This window comes from Branchiostoma lanceolatum, chromosome 7, assembly GCF_035083965.1.
Source record: "Branchiostoma lanceolatum isolate klBraLanc5 chromosome 7, klBraLanc5.hap2, whole genome shotgun sequence".
Classification (NCBI taxonomy): domain Eukaryota; kingdom Metazoa; phylum Chordata; class Leptocardii; order Amphioxiformes; family Branchiostomatidae; genus Branchiostoma; species Branchiostoma lanceolatum.
The window spans coordinates 5547009-5567661 of record NC_089728.1 but is presented as its reverse complement, the minus strand read 5'-3'; the positions used below and the strand labels follow the sequence as shown (position 1 = coordinate 5567661).

General features: G+C 44.5%; 2 protein-coding genes across 2 annotated transcripts; both read right to left on the bottom strand.

The window, feature by feature from the left end:
• Positions 1-625: 625 nt before the first annotated feature.
• LOC136438823 (interferon regulatory factor 8-like) lies at positions 626-9277 on the bottom strand. The gene is made up of 8 exons (XM_066433791.1): positions 8980-9277; positions 5771-5995; positions 5254-5437; positions 3779-3880; positions 3374-3553; positions 2678-2805; positions 1817-2086; positions 626-1602 (listed from the first exon to the last, which is right to left on the bottom strand). Exons 2-8 carry the CDS (start codon positions 5963-5965, stop codon positions 1252-1254), a joined length of 1410 nt encoding a protein of 469 aa, XP_066289888.1. The 5' UTR covers positions 5966-5995; positions 8980-9277; the 3' UTR covers positions 626-1251.
• Positions 9278-10697: 1420 nt separating this feature from the next.
• Positions 10698-18906, bottom strand: LOC136438822 (interferon regulatory factor 8-like). Its single transcript, XM_066433790.1, has 7 exons — positions 18764-18906; positions 17222-17433; positions 16670-16853; positions 13023-13142; positions 12697-12873; positions 12367-12488; positions 10698-12203 (listed from the first exon to the last, which is right to left on the bottom strand). Exons 2-7 carry the CDS (start codon positions 17396-17398, stop codon positions 11574-11576), a joined length of 1410 nt encoding a protein of 469 aa, XP_066289887.1. The 5' UTR covers positions 17399-17433; positions 18764-18906; the 3' UTR covers positions 10698-11573.
• Between the last annotated feature and the right edge of the window lie 1747 nt (positions 18907-20653).

The window sequence follows — 20653 nt, the reverse complement described above, 5'->3', positions numbered from 1 at the left end:
CCCACTTTGACTCATAGCTGGTGATTCGTACTAACTGACATGATCACTTCCAATAACTACGCTCCTCCCAAGTTCCCCCAACACAAAGGGTTTAACCAGTCAGTGAAATAGAGACATGTGATGTGTAGTTTTGTTTTGTTTTTAAACTTAGACATCAGACAAAATATAACTGGGGTGCAACATTACACTCAGCATTCAGTACTGGTGTGTTGGTTCACCGCTCGTATGTGGTGGGAGTTATACATGGTCGTTAGTGTATTCCTTGTGCTTGCCATAATGTGTGCGGTTTCTTATTATGTCTACTGTCTGAAACGTTAAAATGTCTTCCTTCACTTGGGCTTTTAATAAGAGATCTAGAGAAGGTAGAACACAGATACTACGCTGTACCTTTCCCCACTTCTAATACCCCTCGACACACACCCCATACACACACACGCACACCTTATGCCACACTGCTAATCTCCAAGCAGATCTATCGGTGGTAAGGTAGTGGCTTTTGGTACAGGTTAGCCCTTTTGATACTGCCTTGCCACCGACAGATCTGCTTGGAGATTACCACACTCCAACAGACTTGTCTTCTTACACATACGGAAGATGTGATCAAATATCCGCTTCAAATATCATATCGGTCTTTTAAGATTAGTATATTTTGGAACAATCAACATGTTCATTTTACAATACGTACGCTTATACTATCATTTCTTGAATATGTTACTCTATGAAAACAATATTAAAGCCTTAAAACTTGGGTCTTAAAATTCTCAACATTAAGTACTCATCCTTGCAACAGGCAGTGCATAGACATGTTTAAACACTGTATGTATAATTAAGTAGACACATTCATTGGCAGAAATCTTTGTGAAACTAGTCACAAAATCTTGACCCTAACACTAGACACTAACACGGCTGTTTACATTTCTAGGTTGCGACGTTACGCGCAAACGTTATATGTGGCGGTCTATACACTTGTTTTCTTAAATTGTCGAACTAGACATCACAGTCTACTTCTCTAGTAGACTACACCTACGTGAGTGCAAAGAGAAATGAAGCGAAGTCCACTACAGATGTGCCCTTCAGCTTCATTTCTCTTTACACTGGGAGAAAAACTGTAGTCTACGAGAGAAGTAGACCTCGCTGTCTAGTGCGACAGTTTCAAAAGTGTCATATCTACTCCCCCCGAGTATGGGAGCCCTGCTGGAACTAACTAGGATGACACTCAGGCTAGTATTTACAGGTTTACAATATATTGTTTTACATCATGTTAGGGAACGCAGACGAAGCGTCTTGCTGGGAACCTATGTTCATGGACTGCACGAGTCCCGCTACCAGCTTCACCATCTTGTCGTATTCGTTGGAACAGGAGACGCCGGCGCCGCTGAGACTCAGGGAGTGCTGTCCCTTCACCTGGCGGACCACCTCGAGCTGCCGCGCCGCCGTGAGGTGCGTGATCGTCACGGTGATGAGGTTGTCCTTGAAGGGGTGCCTCTCCCGGTCCCACATCTGCCCCACGCATAGCCTCAGATCCGGGCTCGGCCGTACGGCTCCCTCGGTTGTGACGTAGTTCTGAAGGGCTGGGATGAAGGCCGTCTGGTAGTCGAAGACCTATAAGATTTCAGTCAAAATTCAGATCTATTTCATTCAACTGCGATGTTACAAATGTGACTGATGTAACATGAAGTCTGTCGAAAGTTACAAGTATTCAAATGCGGCCTAAATATCAAAACATGATAGCTCTTATACCAACAACACATACAAGTTACATTATCATCCAAAAGTCAGATAGAAACGTTAAAGCAAGTTGCAACTAGAGATGCACCTTAGTGGGCTGGTCGCGGTTCAGCTTTATGGGCGCTTCGGTGGGCCGGTTGCTGTCTTCCCAGTAGAGTTTGCTCCTGCAGAGTCGTCTTGCGTAGATGTCGTTCTGGTGGAACTCTAGGACGACCCCTCGCTCGGTGTGCTCCAGAAGCTGTTTCGTGAGGTCGAACTGCTTTTGCCCCATGCTCTCCCGGTCAACGTCCGGTAGGACGAACTGAGCGACGTCCTGTGGACCGTACATCCCCTCGGCCAGTTGGGCCTGGACGATCACCTAGTGGTGGGAAGGTGGTCTATGATTAGGGTCATTGACTTAGAATCTAGAGGTTCCGGGTTCCAACCCCTAGCAAGCCCCAATGTTGTACCCTTGGGAAAGGCACTTTACACCTTTCCTAGCTCGACTCAGGTGTAAATGAGTAAGTAACTAGCTTCGGTTGGGGACGTGCTCTTGGGTGGGGCGTAAAGCCGAAGATACCGTGTTTGATGACAGACACACCGCGAGCACGTTAAAGAACCCACCATGCTTATCGAAAAGAGTAGGGGTCTATCCTAGCCTGGTATCCAAACCTAGCATAGCTCCAGAGTCTCTTCTGTCCTGTTTGCCCTGAAGACAGAAAAGACTCAGGAGCTATAATAGGTCTGAATACCAGGCTAGGGTCCATCCGGGTGAGTGGATCAAACCTTACAGTCCGGTGTTACAAAGCTTGTACTTGTAATGATAATAGGTCACATCCCCCGTGAATGAGCAACACACTGATAGTCATCTTCGACTTCGAAGGACTACCAAGAGAGAGATAGTGTGTTGCGGCTATAGGCGGTTGACCTGTTATGCAAAACAAACAAACAAACAAACAAACAGACAGACCTGCCGCCCGATCTGCTGGGTGACGGGAGACCCGGAGAAGATGCGGAGACCTCTCGGGTTGGAGACGCGCTGCGGCGGCACCACGCAGCGCCCCCTGTACTCCACCGTGATGTCTACATCTGTGTGTCCTGTGGAGAAGAGTTGATCCAGCTGTCTGATTTGATTTGTTTATTTGTCTATAGAAGGAGTACAGCCAGGGCTACCCAACTAGCCGAAGGCTATTACAAAGGGTTATCCCTGGTAACTATACAATAAACAAGTTTCAATACAAACTTTCACAAAGCACGTTGAGATGTTTACGACTAAGATACATATAAAGGCGTTAGAAGACGACATGGTAGCGTCTTGTCTTTAAACGTCCAACAGGGCCTGACGTACTTGTAAATGAATATATTAAGCAAGTACCGAGAAGTACGTTTGGTATAGCAACAGATCTGAGTTGTGCCTACGTAAACTTGTGGGTAAATTCTAATATGTTTATATTCTAGATTTTTGCTACATTTGCGATCTAAGTTGTGCGGCTTGTGCCTACGCAAATTTTAGGCAAATTCTAACATGTCCATACTCTATATTTTTGCTTTCATTGCAAACAAATGACTTGTCCTTTCTAGTGCCATGACAGAACCATTTTATCTTCTTTCAAAAATCAGAGCAAATGCACTATCATGTATGGTCTAGAACAAACATTGCAATTACCAGTCAGTCCGGGAAAGTCCTCGACGCCGAGCTGTCCTTGTGCTGACATACCAGAGACGGGAAAGGCTTGTGGTGGCGCAGCGCCTACTAGCGGTTGTTGCTGTACCTGCATCCCACCCTGGTCCTGTAACATGTCCAACTGGAGTGGAGACACCGCCTGCCAAGTGTTCGGGTCGATCTCTGAAAGTCAATCAAAATTTGATAAAAAGAATCTCATTAGCTTTACATACAATCTCATCACCTAGAATTTAACGTCGAAAGAGATGTATGTTCCTTTAATGTATAGTCTTTGTTTTATACCCAAATGGAGGTACAAAAAAGACTATATTTTGGTCCTGCCTCGAAAAAAGAATGCATACCAGCCCCATATTTGGTAAGTAATTTGTATGCTTGACGCTACCGTACCGTTAAGTACGTCATCGATGTCGTCACACTTCATGCCGAAGTCCTCCCCCAGACCCGGCAGAATGGTAGCGCCCGCCTGAGGGGATGCAGCCTGCAGAGGAGCTGCAGAAAGAGACGGGGAATAAGTCCTATGCATCGAAGATGCGTAGGGGGGCGCCCATCTCCCATTCGTAGCCCTTGGGCCACACAAACTACAGCACTACAGCACTAAACCAGTCACTACAGCAGGGGGTTGGTCCGCTGGTAGCGCTGTGTGTGTTTAACTTCCATACTCTTTCCCAAATGCTGAGTGCTAAGCAGAGAAGGAAGTATGTACCATTTTTAGAGTCTTTGGTATGACCCGGCCGGGGTTCGAACTCACGACCTACCGTATGCAAGGCGAACACTCTACCAATTAGGCCATTGCACCGGTAAACGGGGAAAAAAGTTGTGGATATTTGAAGATAGATAGTGCGGAATGTAGCCTGACAAAAGCTCGCTTCTAGCTGATCCTTGCACTGCCAATCAGGCCCTGGCAGAGAGAGATTCTGTAACGCAGTCCAGTGTGAAATACAAGCCAGCCAAACACCAGTGCTCGTTTTTTTTGTAGTACGAAATGTCATGATTCCATGTTTTAGAAAACAGTATTGCGAAGAAAGTTGTCAAAGGTGTGCTAGACTTCTGGTTATGATGCACTTGTTTGGACTAAGGTCTTTAAAAATCGTATAAGTTTAAAGGGAAACGCGAAAATACAAGGCGAAAAGGACAAAATTTGATATTGGACACTGGTAAGTCCGGCGGCAGGACATGGGAAGAGAAATAGGAAAATAACGTACTACTAAATGGGAAGAGAAAGCGGAAAAAAACATAGTATTACTATTACTATTACCACAAGATTCTACTTCTGTCGGTCAACATACGGGGAAGAAATCAGAGAAACCTGAAACAAGCAGGCCGTAGGCGTTGAGGAAGAATGCGATGAAAATGGATAATTTCAGTAGATATGAAAAGGTAGAGCGGGGGTGGGAAAATACAGGGGGGGAATCAGAGCAATGAAAGGAAACGATTGATAGGAAGGGAATAATGGAAAGAAGAACGGGGAAGGGATAGGCATAAATCATTTCCCAAACAAACAAAAATGTAAGATCTGACAAGCTAGGGATGTGAAACATCTTTCTTATTGACTATAAACCTGATCAATCTTTCACAACCGTTGTGTCAAAACGGATCAAAACCTGCTTATAAGTTACCAGTGAACAAATCTAATTTCTCTTGCATTTCATGTGATTTTTGTTACTATAAGTTTATCTTAAATTACTGTGTTATTCTTGTGCATTGCTGGTCTGTTTTGTTTCAATGTACTTTTGTAATGCCCTCTGTTTTGATGACGACACGAACATAAGCTATGAGATTGGGTGTGTTGCCGTCACGTCTTGTCAGTAAATGTTGCAATTGTTGCAATGATAAAAGATAAGATTAAAAGCACATGAACTTACGTAGGTTGGGTGTGGGGACGAACTTGTAGACTCGGAAAGGATCGTGCGGATCGTCGGGCCTGCCGAGATGTAACTGCTCGGCAAAGTCCGGTAATCTTCGCAGTGCGTTTCGTAGCCTCGTTTTCCAGGCGGTTGGGTCCTCCCGTTGCCCAGGCTTGTGTTTCCCAGTCAGCTCCGCCCATAGCTATGCAGAAATTACGTTAATTTGTAGGCGTTTAGAACTGTATCGGTTGTGACACTAGCCATCAATGCAGTTCAAAAGTTGCTTCAAGGACAACTACAGGCCTTGTTGCGGCATCGGTTAAAGAACTAGAGAGACGACCGCACTGGAAGAAAATACCGACGATGCGATATTTTCAAGTTTACAGTTTTGTGAATTCTTTTCAGACGAAAGTCTTACGAAAAAGCTTGACAACAAACCGTTCTGTTCTGGAGGCAATGAATGAATGAGTGCTTTCCTTGAATAACGTCCTTTGACTTTTGATAAAAGAAAGTTGTACTGTATATCCTTACTTACCCGGAAGATCATCCCATCTACTTCCGGGTCGTAGCCGTCCCGTCCTGCATGGCGCCAACCGATCCGGAAGATGCCCTGTGACCTGTCGACCCACGTCAGCCCTTGGACGTCATTCCGTTCTAAGTGCTCCAGTAGGAACTTCCGGAGCCGTTTCCGGTCGTTCTTGTTGAGGTCGTGATTATTGTTCTGTGACATTTTACCTTAGTTTTCTTCGTTTGGTAATCCCTGTGTGGAATAGAAGGATAGATACATGTACTCAAATGACTGTGTATCTCTGTTATATTGTATCTGATTCCGAGCCTTTCCTCTTCCCTCATGACCTCAATGAAAAGCGGCCTGCGTGCCGATTTGAGCTTATCATGAATAAACAAAGGTTCAAACAAACAAACAAATACAAACCGAAAGTTTAAAAGTCAGAGCAAATGTCCGTTTATGTAGCCTGCAGTCCATTCTCAGGCCAATACCGGGAACCGATCGTTGGAATACTAGACTAACGCTAACAATACTGGACTGCAGGCAAACGTTTTTGATGATTGACATTGTGCAAAGTTTCTCTATCTACAACTGAACTGGCTGTCCTGGTTTTCTAGGACGAATGCTTCCGGGCGGATGTATGACCCACTTTCTACCATAACAGTTCCTGAGGTACTTCCTGTAGACATATTCCTGTGGACATTCCTGTGTACACATTCCTGTACAATTCCTAGATTCTTGCAGACTGCACACAATACTATACCATTAGGCTCACCCCTGAATCTTCGCCAGAAAAGTTTCTGGAGGTAACTAAAGCGCATGTTGACTATTTTACAAAAGAGTTAAAGAAGTAAAATGTAAATTCCGGGACTACTTAGTACCTGGAAAACAGGTCAAAGTTGATTTGAGTTGTATGTGACATTGCTAAACAAGTAAAGTGAAAGTCTTGCTTCATTCAAAAGTGCAAATCATTCAAAGAAACATCTATATCCATTTGCGACATTGTTGAATGAGTCATTTCTGGTCGGGGGTCCAAATTCACGTACGCGGCTTGGCCTTTCAGCCGGCTAGCAACGCCCTCCAGCGATATTGTACAATACGCCAGCCATGTCAAAGTTCAGCTGATTGTTTACTTCGTACAGAGAAAATTACTTCCTGGTGACCGGAGGGCACAAATGGAGTCCGTGCTTTTGTTGGCATTTTGTACCGCTGTGCCCTTGTCTTGGGCTACAAAAACTGTACTCTTTACTCACTTTTGTTGCTATCAAACGTGACGCTACAGCTTTTGTGGCAGAAATGTTCGTATATATAGTTACTGCACGGTCAAAACTGCCCAAGAAGACCACTCATAGGACCAATCTGGTCTATGTGGACAGGTGGTCACTACAGGCAGGATTCTTCATACCTACGTCGAGGGGGAAATAAGGGACCACTAAAAATTCGTCATATTGGCCCGGTAGTCTTATGTACAGTTAGTGCTTTGATTGTGTAAGAATGCGTCCACCACTTTCAAACATTCTGACGTCGGAAAATTCCCGATTTACCTCATATTGCCTCCCTGGCATTAATATTGCATTAGTGGTCTTATCAGTGCATGCACAGGCCTGCTTACAATTGGGTGAAATGACTAAGCTTCGCATGACTATGGATAGATAGACAGGTGAGCCCCATCGAGATCAGTGCCATTTCTAAATCAGGTTATGTAACGTTGTAATCAACTCAGTCATTGCGCAATACCTGTCAACCACAAAGAGTCAAAATATGCATCAAAAGGAGTATATGCAGTGATATTTCTAGCGATTTTCTAGTATACAAAGTAGAACTATGACCTGCGGCATCAACTCAAGAACTCACTTACTGAAGATCAACGTGAAAACGCTCATCCAACCCTCAGTAACTTGCACGTTGCCGAGGCAATTGACGTGACCGCTGGCAGGTCCTCAGTATTGCAATTAATTTGACGAAGTAAATGTGAAAGCGGTAGAGTCAAACACGCCCACCTTTCGCTTGAAATAAACACTTCACTCACACTGTTCGTTCGGTGGTTCTAGGGCCCGAGCAGGCACTATGACAACATACACATATCGGGACAGGACATAAACGATAAACCCTTTAGCATACCATGATGATCTATGCACAGCCTCATGGGGAATTCCAGAGGAAGGGGAACCCCCAGTGTGTCAACGGCATGCATGTGGAATATGGAAATGAAAATGAAAGGAATCCGGGTCCCATTTAACATGTCCATGACTCAGATTTCCCACCTACAATGGCAAGGTGACAATGATGTAACATCTAAGTCTACAGTCTGACAACGCGGGAGGGGGGGGGGTGTTGTAGGGACGTACAAACGCAACGGTCACGGCCGTTTGGTTAGCAAAAGATCTATCCTGCGTGTCGTATGCCGAGAGTCCACGAGCTACGACAACAAAGTAAATATGGACATATGGTACACTGATCGAGTGAGGAGATATGCTATACGATTTAGATTTTAAGTTTGGTTGGTTGGTTGGTTGGTTGGTTGGTTGGTTGGTTGGTTGGTTGGTTGGTTGGTTGTTGAGTACTAGAAAAAGAATTTGCCCTGTGGCGACCTTCATCAAAGTTCGTTTTGAATGGCGGTGTCCGGTTTCCGATCTGCAGTGTGTGCGTAATAACACTGTATAACGTGAATGCTTATAAGAATTTTTTCACAGTGACCTTGTGTGTTTTAAGGGTTCGCGGTGCACAGTGGTTGGAGGGAGGTATAGCGGGTCTCTCTGTGATTGATTAGGATGAAATTCAAGTACTCCGATGATGACTTCTTCACGGTGTTGTATCATAAAGACTTAAGGTCAAGCTTGGCAGGGCCTCCTTGGACATGTCAAATTGCAAATATTAAACGTGACCCGGGAAAATGTAGACTATAGATCGCAAACACCTTGGAGGCACTTAGTTCACAAACAGGTACGGAATAGAAGTGTCGTATGATCTCGTATCGAACACAATCTTGGACTTCACCCTCTTAAACTGCTCGGATATAATCATTAAGTGCTAAAAAAAAGTAACACGTTAGACGTTGTACATCGCGAAGCTTGTATCTGAAGTAACGTTATATCCAATACTTCTGCCCCCCCCCCCACCAAACACACACACGTAACCTCAAACACCGAAGTGACTGTGTTCAACACCGTACAAATAATACAAACAATACAACAGTCCCTATGTCATGATCATGAGAAAATCCCTGAGTCTCTCACCTGCTATTCTTGCCGTTGTTCACCTCCCCTTCCCCTGAATTCTGAATCACAGTTCCCGATTTTGCGTCCGACTCACTCTAACGGCAACCAGGAAACGTCGAGTGAAACTCGTAGTGTTCTCCCTTTAAGAAACTACCGCCACACCCCCGCCACACCGAAAGAAAGACTGTCTCAAGATCTAAATCCGGCCCTGATCGCAAAGGAGTTGCAAAGTCTTCTGCTTTGGGGAATCCCGGATGACGCCGGGGTTTCCAAACGCCAACGCCATGTAGAAACTCCGTCACTTCCGGGTGGGCTGTACCACTCAAATCAGAGGGGGGGAGAGATTTTGTTTTGAGGCAATGACACTTGTTTGAGCTAAATGATCGGACACTTTGTCACAGAGTCATATCGATCGTTAAGCTAAAAGCAACCACGTAAACAAAAACAAACAGTAAACTAATAAAGAAAGAGTATAAGGAGGAATTAAGCGCATCAAAAGTGCTTAAAGGAATGGTGTAGGTACTGTACTAATATATAATTCACCAGGTTGTATTATTTCAGCCAGTATAACGGCCCACGCTAATCAGTTACGATTATCTAACGTTGCAATTGGTGCGTGGCCGCGTGGCGTGGGCTATCGAAAAAAATGTGTTTTTTGTGCGTTTGTTTCTTTTGTTATTTTGGTATTACAAGATAAAGGGATCTAGAAGAAATTAACAATTGTATTTAGGCATAACCTTCCCCTAGCTTTCAGCTCCAAGACTAGTAAGAATGTTCACTTGATTTGCATTTTGTTCCTTCCAAGCAATAACCTCCTTGTTCCAAGGTAGAGTAAATTTTTAAACAAAATCTTCCCTCATATCTTCTGATAAGCCGTCAGTTGAGATCCCAAAATACAGAATAACATCGCTAGAAAGGCTTTCAACTGAAGATAAAGTTTCACGAAGTACAGATCTGACTTTAGCTAGGCTGTTCAAAATCGGCATTGCCTATCTATGAATGATCTTAGTTATTTGTGACGTGGTAGCTATGAGCATTGCCCTATGAGTGGTTCAAATACTATCTACCGCTTTCTGTGTGTATTCTCCATCTTTTTCCCTAATAAGGCATGCAATGCTCTAATGCCCGCAGTGAATTACTATTGACAAGTGGTGATAAGATCATAAGATCAGATTATGTTAGCTCACCGCAAATATACCACAAACAAAAACAAACAAACAAGCGGAAGCCCGCCCCTGAATTTCCAGGAATCTGACCCCTTACCTCGTCCTAGAAGCCTCCTTTCCGGGACAGTTTGTCTAACGTGGGACAGGTGTGTTGACAGACTGTGCTGTGAAAACATATCATCGCCCCCGGGCAGCTAATTGAAGACAACAAGCATGTTATCGTGTTAGGTAGATCTAGTGATGGGGTCAAAAGGTTGGTGCTTGTCAAACTGTTTTCCGGTGCCAGTTGGACGTAGTGCCTTATATGCCTGTGATATTCGTTTCCTCAGTTTACCAGTATGGAAGTTTTGTAAAGCTGTGGCCATTGAACACAAACGCTTCCTGTCGGAATCGATGAATAAGACACCTAACAGGCGCGGTTTCTCAAAGACGCGATATGTACAACATTCACACACACACACACGCACACACACACACACACACACACTCACACACACACACACACACTCACTCACACACACACACACACACACACATACAAACCATTTTCAGGAAATACAACACAGATAGTACATTGCTTTCAATGATTTACTAGAAGCGTTTTCATTCATATACATTTGAGAACGGGACTAATCAAACGAAATCTTATGCAGGTATCATTCAAATCAGCCTACTATATACATGTACACCATTATTCATCAACCGGTTACTCACAAGATGAATACAGTACCACATTGTGCATCGCTTTTATTCTTAGTCTGCCTCTACACTATTCTGCAGTTTCCTACATCGTACGCGTACCGTATGTAATAATGAAATAAGTAATCGTATGTAATAAGTAATGTTCTCGTGTTTTCTATGTTAGCTGGGCTCAGTCCTAACAAGCAACAAGCAAAACGTACAAACTGCGTAACTGTACATCATATAGTACATGTACAAGCATAAAGTGGTTGGCCTATTGGGCTCTATTGCGACTCTCCTAGCATACTTAGCATACTATTTGGCCAAATTCTTCTCTTTTTCCGGCAATCCGCGGAGCCTGGTAGAGGCTAGCCATCCGTAGTGCAAATGTAATCTGCATAACTCCGTACGGACTACATGCACTCAATGATATATATATATATATAAGTGTTCCGGTGATGTTTGGACTCTATCTTTGATATGTACAAATGTTGTCATGACAAAGGTTTCACACACTTTGACCTTTTAGTTTTTTAGTGCATCTTTTCCTATAGGTTACTCAATTCACATGTCTAAAACTACCATGCAGCAGTGCCCTAGAGAAACTGTAGCTACGTCTTTGTATTCTGTCCTATTCCTATAATAAAAGCTTTCATGACTGCCAAGGAGGCCATACTCAGTTCCTATAACAGTGTAATGCTACACTGGAATAACATTTTTGGCGACACCTCAGAAGCGGAGGCACTTTTCGCACGTTTTCTAGTCCTAACTCGTTTGGAAATTCTGAGGCGGCGAAGAACCCTGCTGTAGAGTGAGGCTCGTCATGAGCTGTTCCAGCTGTTGTATGATGTGATCCTCCGGGTTGGAGCGCGAGAGCGGGTCGTTATTCAGCGGGAAGGACTGGGAGGAGGTGCTGTCCTGGTGCCGGTACTGGCTCACGGTGTCAAGCTGCATCCCCGCCGTCAGATGCTTCACCGTCACTGCGATGAGATTACTCTCGAACGGATCCTCCGCTCCCCAGGACTGTCCGAAGCACATCTTGAAGTAAGGACGTGGTTTCTTGCTCCCATTATTCCGTGCGTAGTTCTGCAGAAGGGGCAAGAAGCCTTGGATGTAATCGAACACCTTGGTGCGGGTGTCACGTTCTAGCTTCAGAGGTATCGCCATGTCGGGCTTGTTCGGATCCAGCCAGAAGACTTTGGTCTGGCATAGCCGGGTGGCCCAGATGTCACCGTTTGAAAACTGTAGGACAACGCCTCTTTCGGCGTGTTTTAAGAGTTCTTTGGTGACGTCTAGCTGCTTCTGAGAGTGCATGTGGGGTTCGCAAGGAGGCAAAAGGACATGCGTGACTTCGTCGGGGCCAAACACCCTCTCGGGGTCTCTATCTGTGATCACCTGCATCAGGAAAAAGAAGATCAACAAGTCAAAATTACGTATTTTGCTGACATCAATTATAAAATAGCTAACCGTAGTTGTTTGAAATACTTCTCATTTGATATTTGATGTGAAGAATTCCTGTTTTAAACAAAGAACGCTCTGATGTCTAGGCACAACCTACCGATCGGCCCACATACTCCTTGATAGGAGAGCCATGGTAGATCCGCACGCCGCTGGGGTTGCTGCAGGTCTCCTCCCAAACCTGTCTACCCCGGTACTTCACGGAAACCTTCACGTCACCATCTAAATGAAAATTAATAAAAGACATATAGATTTTTGTGCGATTGTCACGCAATAAGCTTCTTCGCAAAGCAAAACTTTATTTGTATACGCTCATCTTTTGCAGCTTTTTTATTTTTAATTCCAACGTGGTATGGCGTGTAACCAAGCAAGCGAAAAGATTGAGTAAGCAGTTATTGCGGAGGATGGTTCCCAAGCTACGTGCATGTACCTGGTAGGTTTGGAAACGACCCTCGAGTCTGGTCGGATGCAGTCGCTGTGGCTCCATCGGCTGCCTGATTAACGTTTGGCTGCGGTGCCCCGTTTGCTGCGATTGGCTGTAGTTGTGCGCACGCGCTCTGAGAGGGGTCATCCGGAGGCGCAGGTGAAACCATATCGGCGTCCAACCCTAATACAAACAACGAAGATATTCTTTTAAACACTTTCATTCAGAACCTTTTTTTTTCAAATCTCAACAGTCAACATGTACTAGGAGAACTCAGAATATCAGTCAGATCTCCTTGTAACGTAAGACTTTTTAAAGAGCGAGTCGCTTACCATCAAAATAGTCCAATACTTCATCGACCGCCAAACAGTTCATGGACTTGGTATCTCCCAGATCAGACATCAACTCGTCTGGCACCATGCATGTCTCTGGCATCATGGGCGGCTTTGGAGCTGTATAAAGTGACGAAAACACCACCTGTGAATCCCTCATAGTTATTTGATGGACCTATTTCAAACGTTTTCATATCCTTCCGCTGTAAACAACGAAATGTTCATGGCAATCTCAAACTGCAATATATAACAAGCCAATGAAGGCTGTCTAAGAGCCTGTCCCCCTTCCCTTGAACTGGTGCGGCGGGTGGTTCAGGCTTCTAGGACCTTCTAGCGATCTTTACCCGATTCCTGACGTCACATTTCCGGAAAATCACGTGCAAGACGTAAAGTCTACATAATGAAGACCGAGGAGTCGGTTGAAATCTTGTGTGGAATGTGTTTGAAGTCTAAACTTGCATCTTATTTTTTAATGAAATCATAGCAGTTTCAAGGGTATCAAAGAACTCCGGTTTTGAACTTGGTGGGCGGTAGACGGTGCCAAAGAACTCCGGTTTTGAACTTGGTGGGCGGTAGACGGTGCCAATTATAATTGGTTTACCGACAGTGTGTTTCACCTGTACCCACACACCTTCAATATCTAGAACAGTAATTTCGGGAATTGACTTACTAGTATGTTGAATTCTATTAGTTACATAGCATGCCACACCTCCCCCATGACGATTTCTGTCCTTTCTATATAGCGTGTAATTTGGAATGTTCAGTTCATTGTCATCTATACTATCGTCCAGCCAAGTTTCAGTTAGCGCTAATACATCCAATGTATTGTTTACCATTTCAGATCTTAATTCATCCAGCTTGGGCAACAGACTACGGATATTCAGGTGCACTAATTTGAGACCATTCTTGTTCCTTAGCTTGTCAAACAGATTATGCGTGGCACAGGTGTTGTTAATTGGGCCGGGGTTTGGATGTATGTCCGATTGGTTAATCAGTAGATCTCTTTTGTCCCAGTTTTCAACTGGATACCTCATGTTTTGCATATGAAAGGTTGTCATCACTTGATTAGTACTTACATCATGGTTTTGATTGGTTGACATACTCAGCCCATAGACATCGTTAGGAATATAGAGTAGGCACATTCCAATCAACAGCACCTGTATGAGCCGACATCTTGCCTTGTTGTCTTTATATAGACAAGATTGTAAAGGTGGACAAAATAAGCCTATACGTGCTCTATATAACTTAACGTTTATCGTCATTGTCGGGTAACAGGCTGTATCTAGATTTTATCATACAGAAATATTGAACAAATTCGTAAATACAAATAAGATTCCACCACCATTAATGGCCCACCACTCTGAGGTAAGCTCCGTGTAAGCAGTAAACATAAAGATAACAGAAACTGCCAACAACAAAATATAAAACAAACCCAACTGTTCCCTGAAATCTCAGGGTACAAATAAGTCAACTACTGTGGAAAACAATGAATAAAGAAGGAACTAAATCGCAAAAGAAAACAAAACTATAAGGTAATAGAATGTGGTGTGGAGTCCACCGGACTCAGCGATCACAGCTTCACCTACGTAGTGCGGAAGGCTAAGCAACCCCGGGGGATTCCAAGAACGGCAAGAGTCAGATCCTACCGACAGTTCAACGAAGCGGCCTTTCAGCAAGAGCTGTACAATGCACCATGGACAGAAGTAGAAAAATGTTCCAACGTTAATGAAGCACTGGGATGTTTCCAAACAATATTAACTGATATCTGTGATAAGTATGCCCCCTGGGTAACTGTACGAATCAGAGGTCACCAGCCCCCCTGGATGACCCAAGAATACTTAGCCATGGCCCGTGACAGAGACTTTTACTTCAACAGGGCTAAGAAAACAAAACTACCTCATGTGTGGGAGACAGCTAAGAGACTACGGAATAAATGTAATAACACAGCAAAATATTTGAAGAAGCATGGAGAAGGGACATGGAGAAGGGACTCTTTACCGGTGCCGTCTTTCTTGATTTAAAGAAGGCCTTCGACACGGTATGTCACACGATCCTTCTCGATAAGTTAAGAATAAGTGGTTTCCAAGACACAGAACTGACATGGTTCCGCTCCTACTTAAACGACAGACAGCAGACCACAGTGGTAAATGGGGTCTCAAGTGATTTCATGAACATCTCGGTGGGAGTCCCCCAAGGGTCTGTACTGGGGCCGTTACTATTTATTCTTTATATCAACGACATGCCTGATGTCCTACAGCATGGAAAAGTAGTACTGTATGCAGACGACACTGCACTGTTTTATGCGTCCAGTACAATCAGTGATGTAAATAGAGCACTGAACCAAGATCTCCGAAGTATAGAAATATGGCTAGAATCAAACAAACTAAATTTAAATGTGAAGAAGTGTAAAGCCATGCTTTTTGGCACTAGGGCGAAGCTGCGACTAGGTAAAGACCAACTGACAGCAATTCTTTCTGGTACATGTTTGGAAGTTGTCTCCAGCTTTAAATATCTCGGTGTCTGGCTTGACTCGTGTCTAACATGGCAAGATCACATAGATAAGTTATGCAATGGTGTGTCGGCGAGACTGGGTGTCTTGCGGCGCCTTACCCAAGTTTTGCCACAATGTACCCTTGAGATGCTATTCAACTGTATGATCCTGCCCAAACTGGACTATTGTGATGTAGTGTGGGGTAACTGTGGTAAAGGCCTCTTAGATAAGATACAAAAGCTACACAATCGGGCTGCTAGAATTATACTTGGGCTGTCATATGTATCTCACATTGGTAATACTGAACTCTCAAGTCTACATTGGAAACCCTTAGCAACTAGGAGAAATGAGCACCTGCTACAAACAGTTTACAAGTCTGTTCACCAACAACTGCCAGAATATCTCAACGTCTTTCAGATGGTATCGGAGTATCATAACTATCCCACACGCCACAGTCTAAATCGATCTATGCAACTGCCTCAGGCACGCCTGGAATGTGGAAGGCGAAAGTTCAGCCACAGAGGTGTTGGTGAATGGAACAAGCTACCGCTTTCAATGAAAATGCTCCAAACAGTGTAACGTTTAAGAGGATGTTGAAACAAAGGAACTGACCTCTGACCTCACCTTACGATAGGAACGGAATATGGACTACGAGTATGGATTATGGCTCTGTAAATTTTGTATGTATCGGTGTATATGTATTTTAGAATTATGTTTTGTACTGATTGTATTGTGTTATCCAGGGCCCCACTGCAAAGCAGTGTATAGTGCACTGAGTTGGGCCACCCTGGCTAAATAAAACAGAAACAAACAAACAATGGTTGAGTTTCATTTGCATTTTTTGCCCGAGGGCTAATTGCAACAAGAAACAGTATTAGCCTCCTTTGCAGACTTCTAGGGTCACCGGTGTTTACGTCTTTGAGGAGAGCGCTGATTTTGGATTTCAGTCAACATGGGTCAGGTTCTCTAAATGCTGGGGGAGATACTTAGATAGTTCTTTGGGGCCAAAACAGTATATAGAAATTTTATACACATAGCGCTAGAAGACACAATTGTGACAATATGAAGTGGAACAAGTGACTGGTCTGATAAGAGCTGCTACGGAATCTTTTTTTTTGATAAGACGTACGCCCAGTGTTGTTACCAGAGGACTTACGGTGTTTTGGTGCTGGCACGAGCCGATAGACTCGGAAGGCCTCGTGCGGGTCGTCTGGCTTCCCCATTTCTGTCTGTTCCTCAAAATCTGCGAGTCTGCGCAGAGCATTGCGCATGCGCGTTTTCCAGGCTGTTGTATCCTCCGGATCTCCCTCCTTCCACCGGCCTGTCTGTTGGGCCCAGAGCTGTGAGCGGGGAGGGGGTATATCTGTGAGTCACTTTCAACATTGCAATGGCACAAGATTAGACGTGACAGGTTGTGCAGTGCGATACAACCAGCTGCTGCTCACTTCCGCGCCGCCTGCCTGCTAAGCTGGTGTGTTACACCGTAGGGCGGCTATACTGGCTATATAGATAGCTACAGATACAATATTGGAATCCATAGATCTAATTTCAAATTCTTACTGGATGTGCAAAAGGTTTCATATTTCAATTCAAAAGGGCATGTTCCTCAAGGGGGCTTGCCATGACTCTCAACATTACAACACGCATTCGCAAAATGCAGAGGTTGAATCACACTTCTGTCATAGAATGTATATTTATAGACAGTTACCTTGAAGATCAGTCCGTCCCTTTCCGGATCGAACCCGTCCCTTCCGGCGTGCCTCCAGACAATCCGGAACAGTCCCGTGGTCCGGTCCATCCACTGGACCCCCGGGACGTCCTCAGCGTCAAGGTGACTGATGAAGAAGTTCCGGAGTCTCTTCCTGTCGTCTGCGCTGTGGGCCATGTTCTTAGATACTCCTCCTTATTATGGCCTGTAAACTGGACAGGTGTAACAGGAGTCTTTAGGCCTGTTCCATTCGATTTAAAGGGGTGGGGCCCCGGAAACCGGTATTTTCCTGTGAGTTTCAACTTTTAAGCATTTATATCTTCTTCGGTATCATGCAAATATGGGGGAGAGGTAGAAACAATGTTCTGGTCTGAAGACAGAGTCGTACCCAGGACACTACTAGTATTAGCCAACTTGTTCTGGATTCGACCGAGGCAGTCGTCACATGGAAGATGACCTTTCCCCCTGAACTTTGGACTGTCGACTTGACAGCTCGGAACTTAAATGTTGTCAACAAAGTTCCGAGCTGTCAAGATATCACATGCAGAAATAAACGATTGCTGACCAAATACCAGGTGAACGATTTACAAACTTGAATCCATACTACCGCGTGTTATTGATTACGTAACCCCCCCCCCCCCACCTCTTATGCCGCCCCTCCCGACCTCCTCCGACCACAAAATCCCGACGTCCCTGCCTCTAACAACCGCCTAGCTTTCCAGGCTCTCAACCACCATTAGGCATACATAACCACTCCTGCCTGCTCTCACACCCCTGGCCCCAACAGTTACCCCCTGTCACCTCCCCTTCGACCCCGCCACAGATGAACAGCAACCTGTGCATGATGACGTCATACCAGGAAGTGATCGCATGTGTTTTTCCACCACCAAGCCGCACAAAACTGCCATGTACATTCCACACCCCATACACTCTATACTAGTACATGTACGCCTGTAATGCGCACGTGCTAGCATGCATAGGGGCCTGTCTGATACACAGGAGAACGTACAACACTTCAACGTCAAACACATCCTGCAAGATTAACACAAAGATGAAGATAGAAGAAGATATTTTATATGTAGCGACCTGCTAGCTCGCCCTCCCCCTTTCGCTTTCCAACTAGTACTTGACCTGTCTCAGCACACTATCTTGGTGTACCTGCAGGGAGCGTTTGGCCTCAAGCCAATCAGACAAGCCTCATCGTCTGTACTCTAGCGTTCACTCGAGCCGTTAGTGAAAGATGGGCGTACTCTCCGCAAAATTACAGCCGTTATAACTTTTACCCTTGAACTGAAGGCGGCGCCTCCGAGACAGACGGCCACAGACAATCCCTTATCCATACGCTTCCTCACACGTGAAAGGATTTGTGTCAGGCCCCACCAGCCCTCCCAGGATCCACCAAAACTAGCCTTACAGGTCAAATAAGTCTAACCAATGTTCAGCAACAATGTCAACAATATATCTATAAGCGACACCTCAGTCACTCACAACAGCCGTCAAAGTTCTAACCATAGGAGAGTGAAAGAAAGCATGCATGCTTACCAGTCGATGTATCTGGGTCAGTAGAAAGTTAAAACGACTCGTTCCTTTATAGTCTCTTTCGAGTTTATATAGCAGGGAAAGTCATATTGCCTCGGAATTTCCCGCGTGACGTAAGGGGATTTCATCGTCCTACGCTGTACTAAAACGGCCAAAGCCATTTTCATGTGGGGGTATTTGAAAATAGATAATACATCAGTTCAAGGCTACCAACTTTCGTCGGTCGGAATTGTATACATGCATTTATTTCAATGAATCGACATCCATGTACACAAATATGTGAGGGTCGCTGTGTCAATTGACAGAACTCCGTCTTGTTTTACATATTGTCAACTCTGTGCCACCTCTGTTGATATAGTGGTATCGCCCTTTCAAGGGGATTCCCGCGCAGGCGCATTTAGGTTGCAACCTTTGTATCATAAAAATCCCCCTGAGTTCAGGACCAACTGTAGACGGTGATTTAATCAATACCACGTAACAAACATTTCCAAACGAGACAGGTGCGCGCTTAGCTTCCTTAACCATGAACTTCTTCCTGCTTTTCTTCCTTTATGAACGGTTCTTTGCATTTTCACAAGTTCCACTTTCGCTACTCACTGCTAGTTTCTGTTGATCAATCTCACAAGGCGGTGATGCGTGGACTTGATTTTTTTTTTCTTTATTCAAACAAAAAAACATCAAATAATACAAATGAAGGGTATCAGGACAACTCGGCCCATTTCCAACTCGGCCCATCGCAAAGGTTTTGGGGCCGAGTTGACTGGGCCGAGTTGGTAATGGGCCGAGTCGTCCGACATCCCAAATGAAGGAAGCAACATAGACGAAGTGACAGCGGACTCAAGTTGTACTCAACTTATATTCTCGCCGACACTTGTACATTATGGAAAATGAAATGTTTGACAAGACGTGTGAATAAGCGAATGAATACATGTAAATACATAACAGAAGCCTAGTTGAGTAACGTGAGTCCAAAAGTCCCCTCACAGAGGACTTTATGGTTCTGCCAGCCAGTCTTTGGTGATGGGGGGTAACTAAGGAATAACCTCCTTGGGGTAACTTAAGGGATTATTTTAAAGGGAGCTGGGCTTTCTCATTTTGTGTGTGTGTGTTTGGTAACTTGTATATGTCTCGTCTGCAAATGTATTGTATAAAACGTGTTCCTTTCCTTTAGACACTTCCTATTATATGAGCTAGCCAGATTGTTTCTCCCTATACTGCCTGAGAGTCTGTGTGGTGTACGGTAACACTTGCCAGTAAACAAAATCAAGATGTTGCCCTAATGTGGCTAGATTCTTAGCCCTTCCTTCTTCCTCGAAGAGGAACCCCACTTTCTCTGCTTTAGCTGACTTTTCTTCGTGGTCGACCGGTCATGTGCAACTTAGAATGTCGACACTGGCGAAACGCAGAAGTTCCACCCTCTTCCCCTTCCGTCTGACCCACCACTACATACCACTAGTGTTATAGAAGAATAAAATTGAATCTTTACTACTGGATTAATAAATTTGTAAACTCAGACGTTTCAAGCGCCCATCCGGTAGCTTTTTTTCAATGAGAAGAAATGTTCAAAAGATTCAATTTCATTCCTCTTTTCCTGACCTGGATGTCAAATATTCACAAACGTATCACTAGTGTTATAGTGTGTTTGTAGTCACACAACGTAGTCTGACCCTTGGACGCGTACATGCTTGCGTCCAGAAATAGCGGGACGGATGAACGTGACGGTATGAAATGGAGAGGGTGTTTCGCCTAGTGTCTAGGGGGCGCTTCGCTTGCATGCTGAAGACATACGAGTAATATCTTGTTATCGCATCAGTCTTAGATTAAACCTTAAACGGCGTTCTTGGTGGACAGAAAACAATGCAGACGGTTAGAAATTGGCCCCATGGAGGGATA

Bases quoted from the DNA above. Each gene is read 5' to 3' on its own strand.
- LOC136438823 (XM_066433791.1), bottom strand. From the start codon at position 5,965: ATGTCACAGAACAATAATCACGACCTCAACAAGAACGACCGGAAACGG. The intron at 3,554-3,778 runs GTACGGTAGCGT...ATTGACTTTCAG, and splicing joins CATCGATGACGTACTTAACG to AGATCGACCCGAACACTTGG. The intron at 2,806-3,373 runs GTAATTGCAATG...TCTTCTCCACAG, and splicing joins GGACTTTCCCGGACTGACTG to GACACACAGATGTAGACATC.
- LOC136438822 (XM_066433790.1), bottom strand. From the start codon at position 17,398: ATGGCCCACAGCGCAGACGACAGGAAGAGACTCCGGAACTTCTTCATC. The intron at 16,854-17,221 runs GTAACTGTCTAT...CCCCGCTCACAG, and splicing joins GGGACGGACTGATCTTCAAG to CTCTGGGCCCAACAGACAGG. The intron at 12,874-13,022 runs GTAAGCGACTCG...TGTTTGTATTAG, and splicing joins AGTATTGGACTATTTTGATG to GGTTGGACGCCGATATGGTT.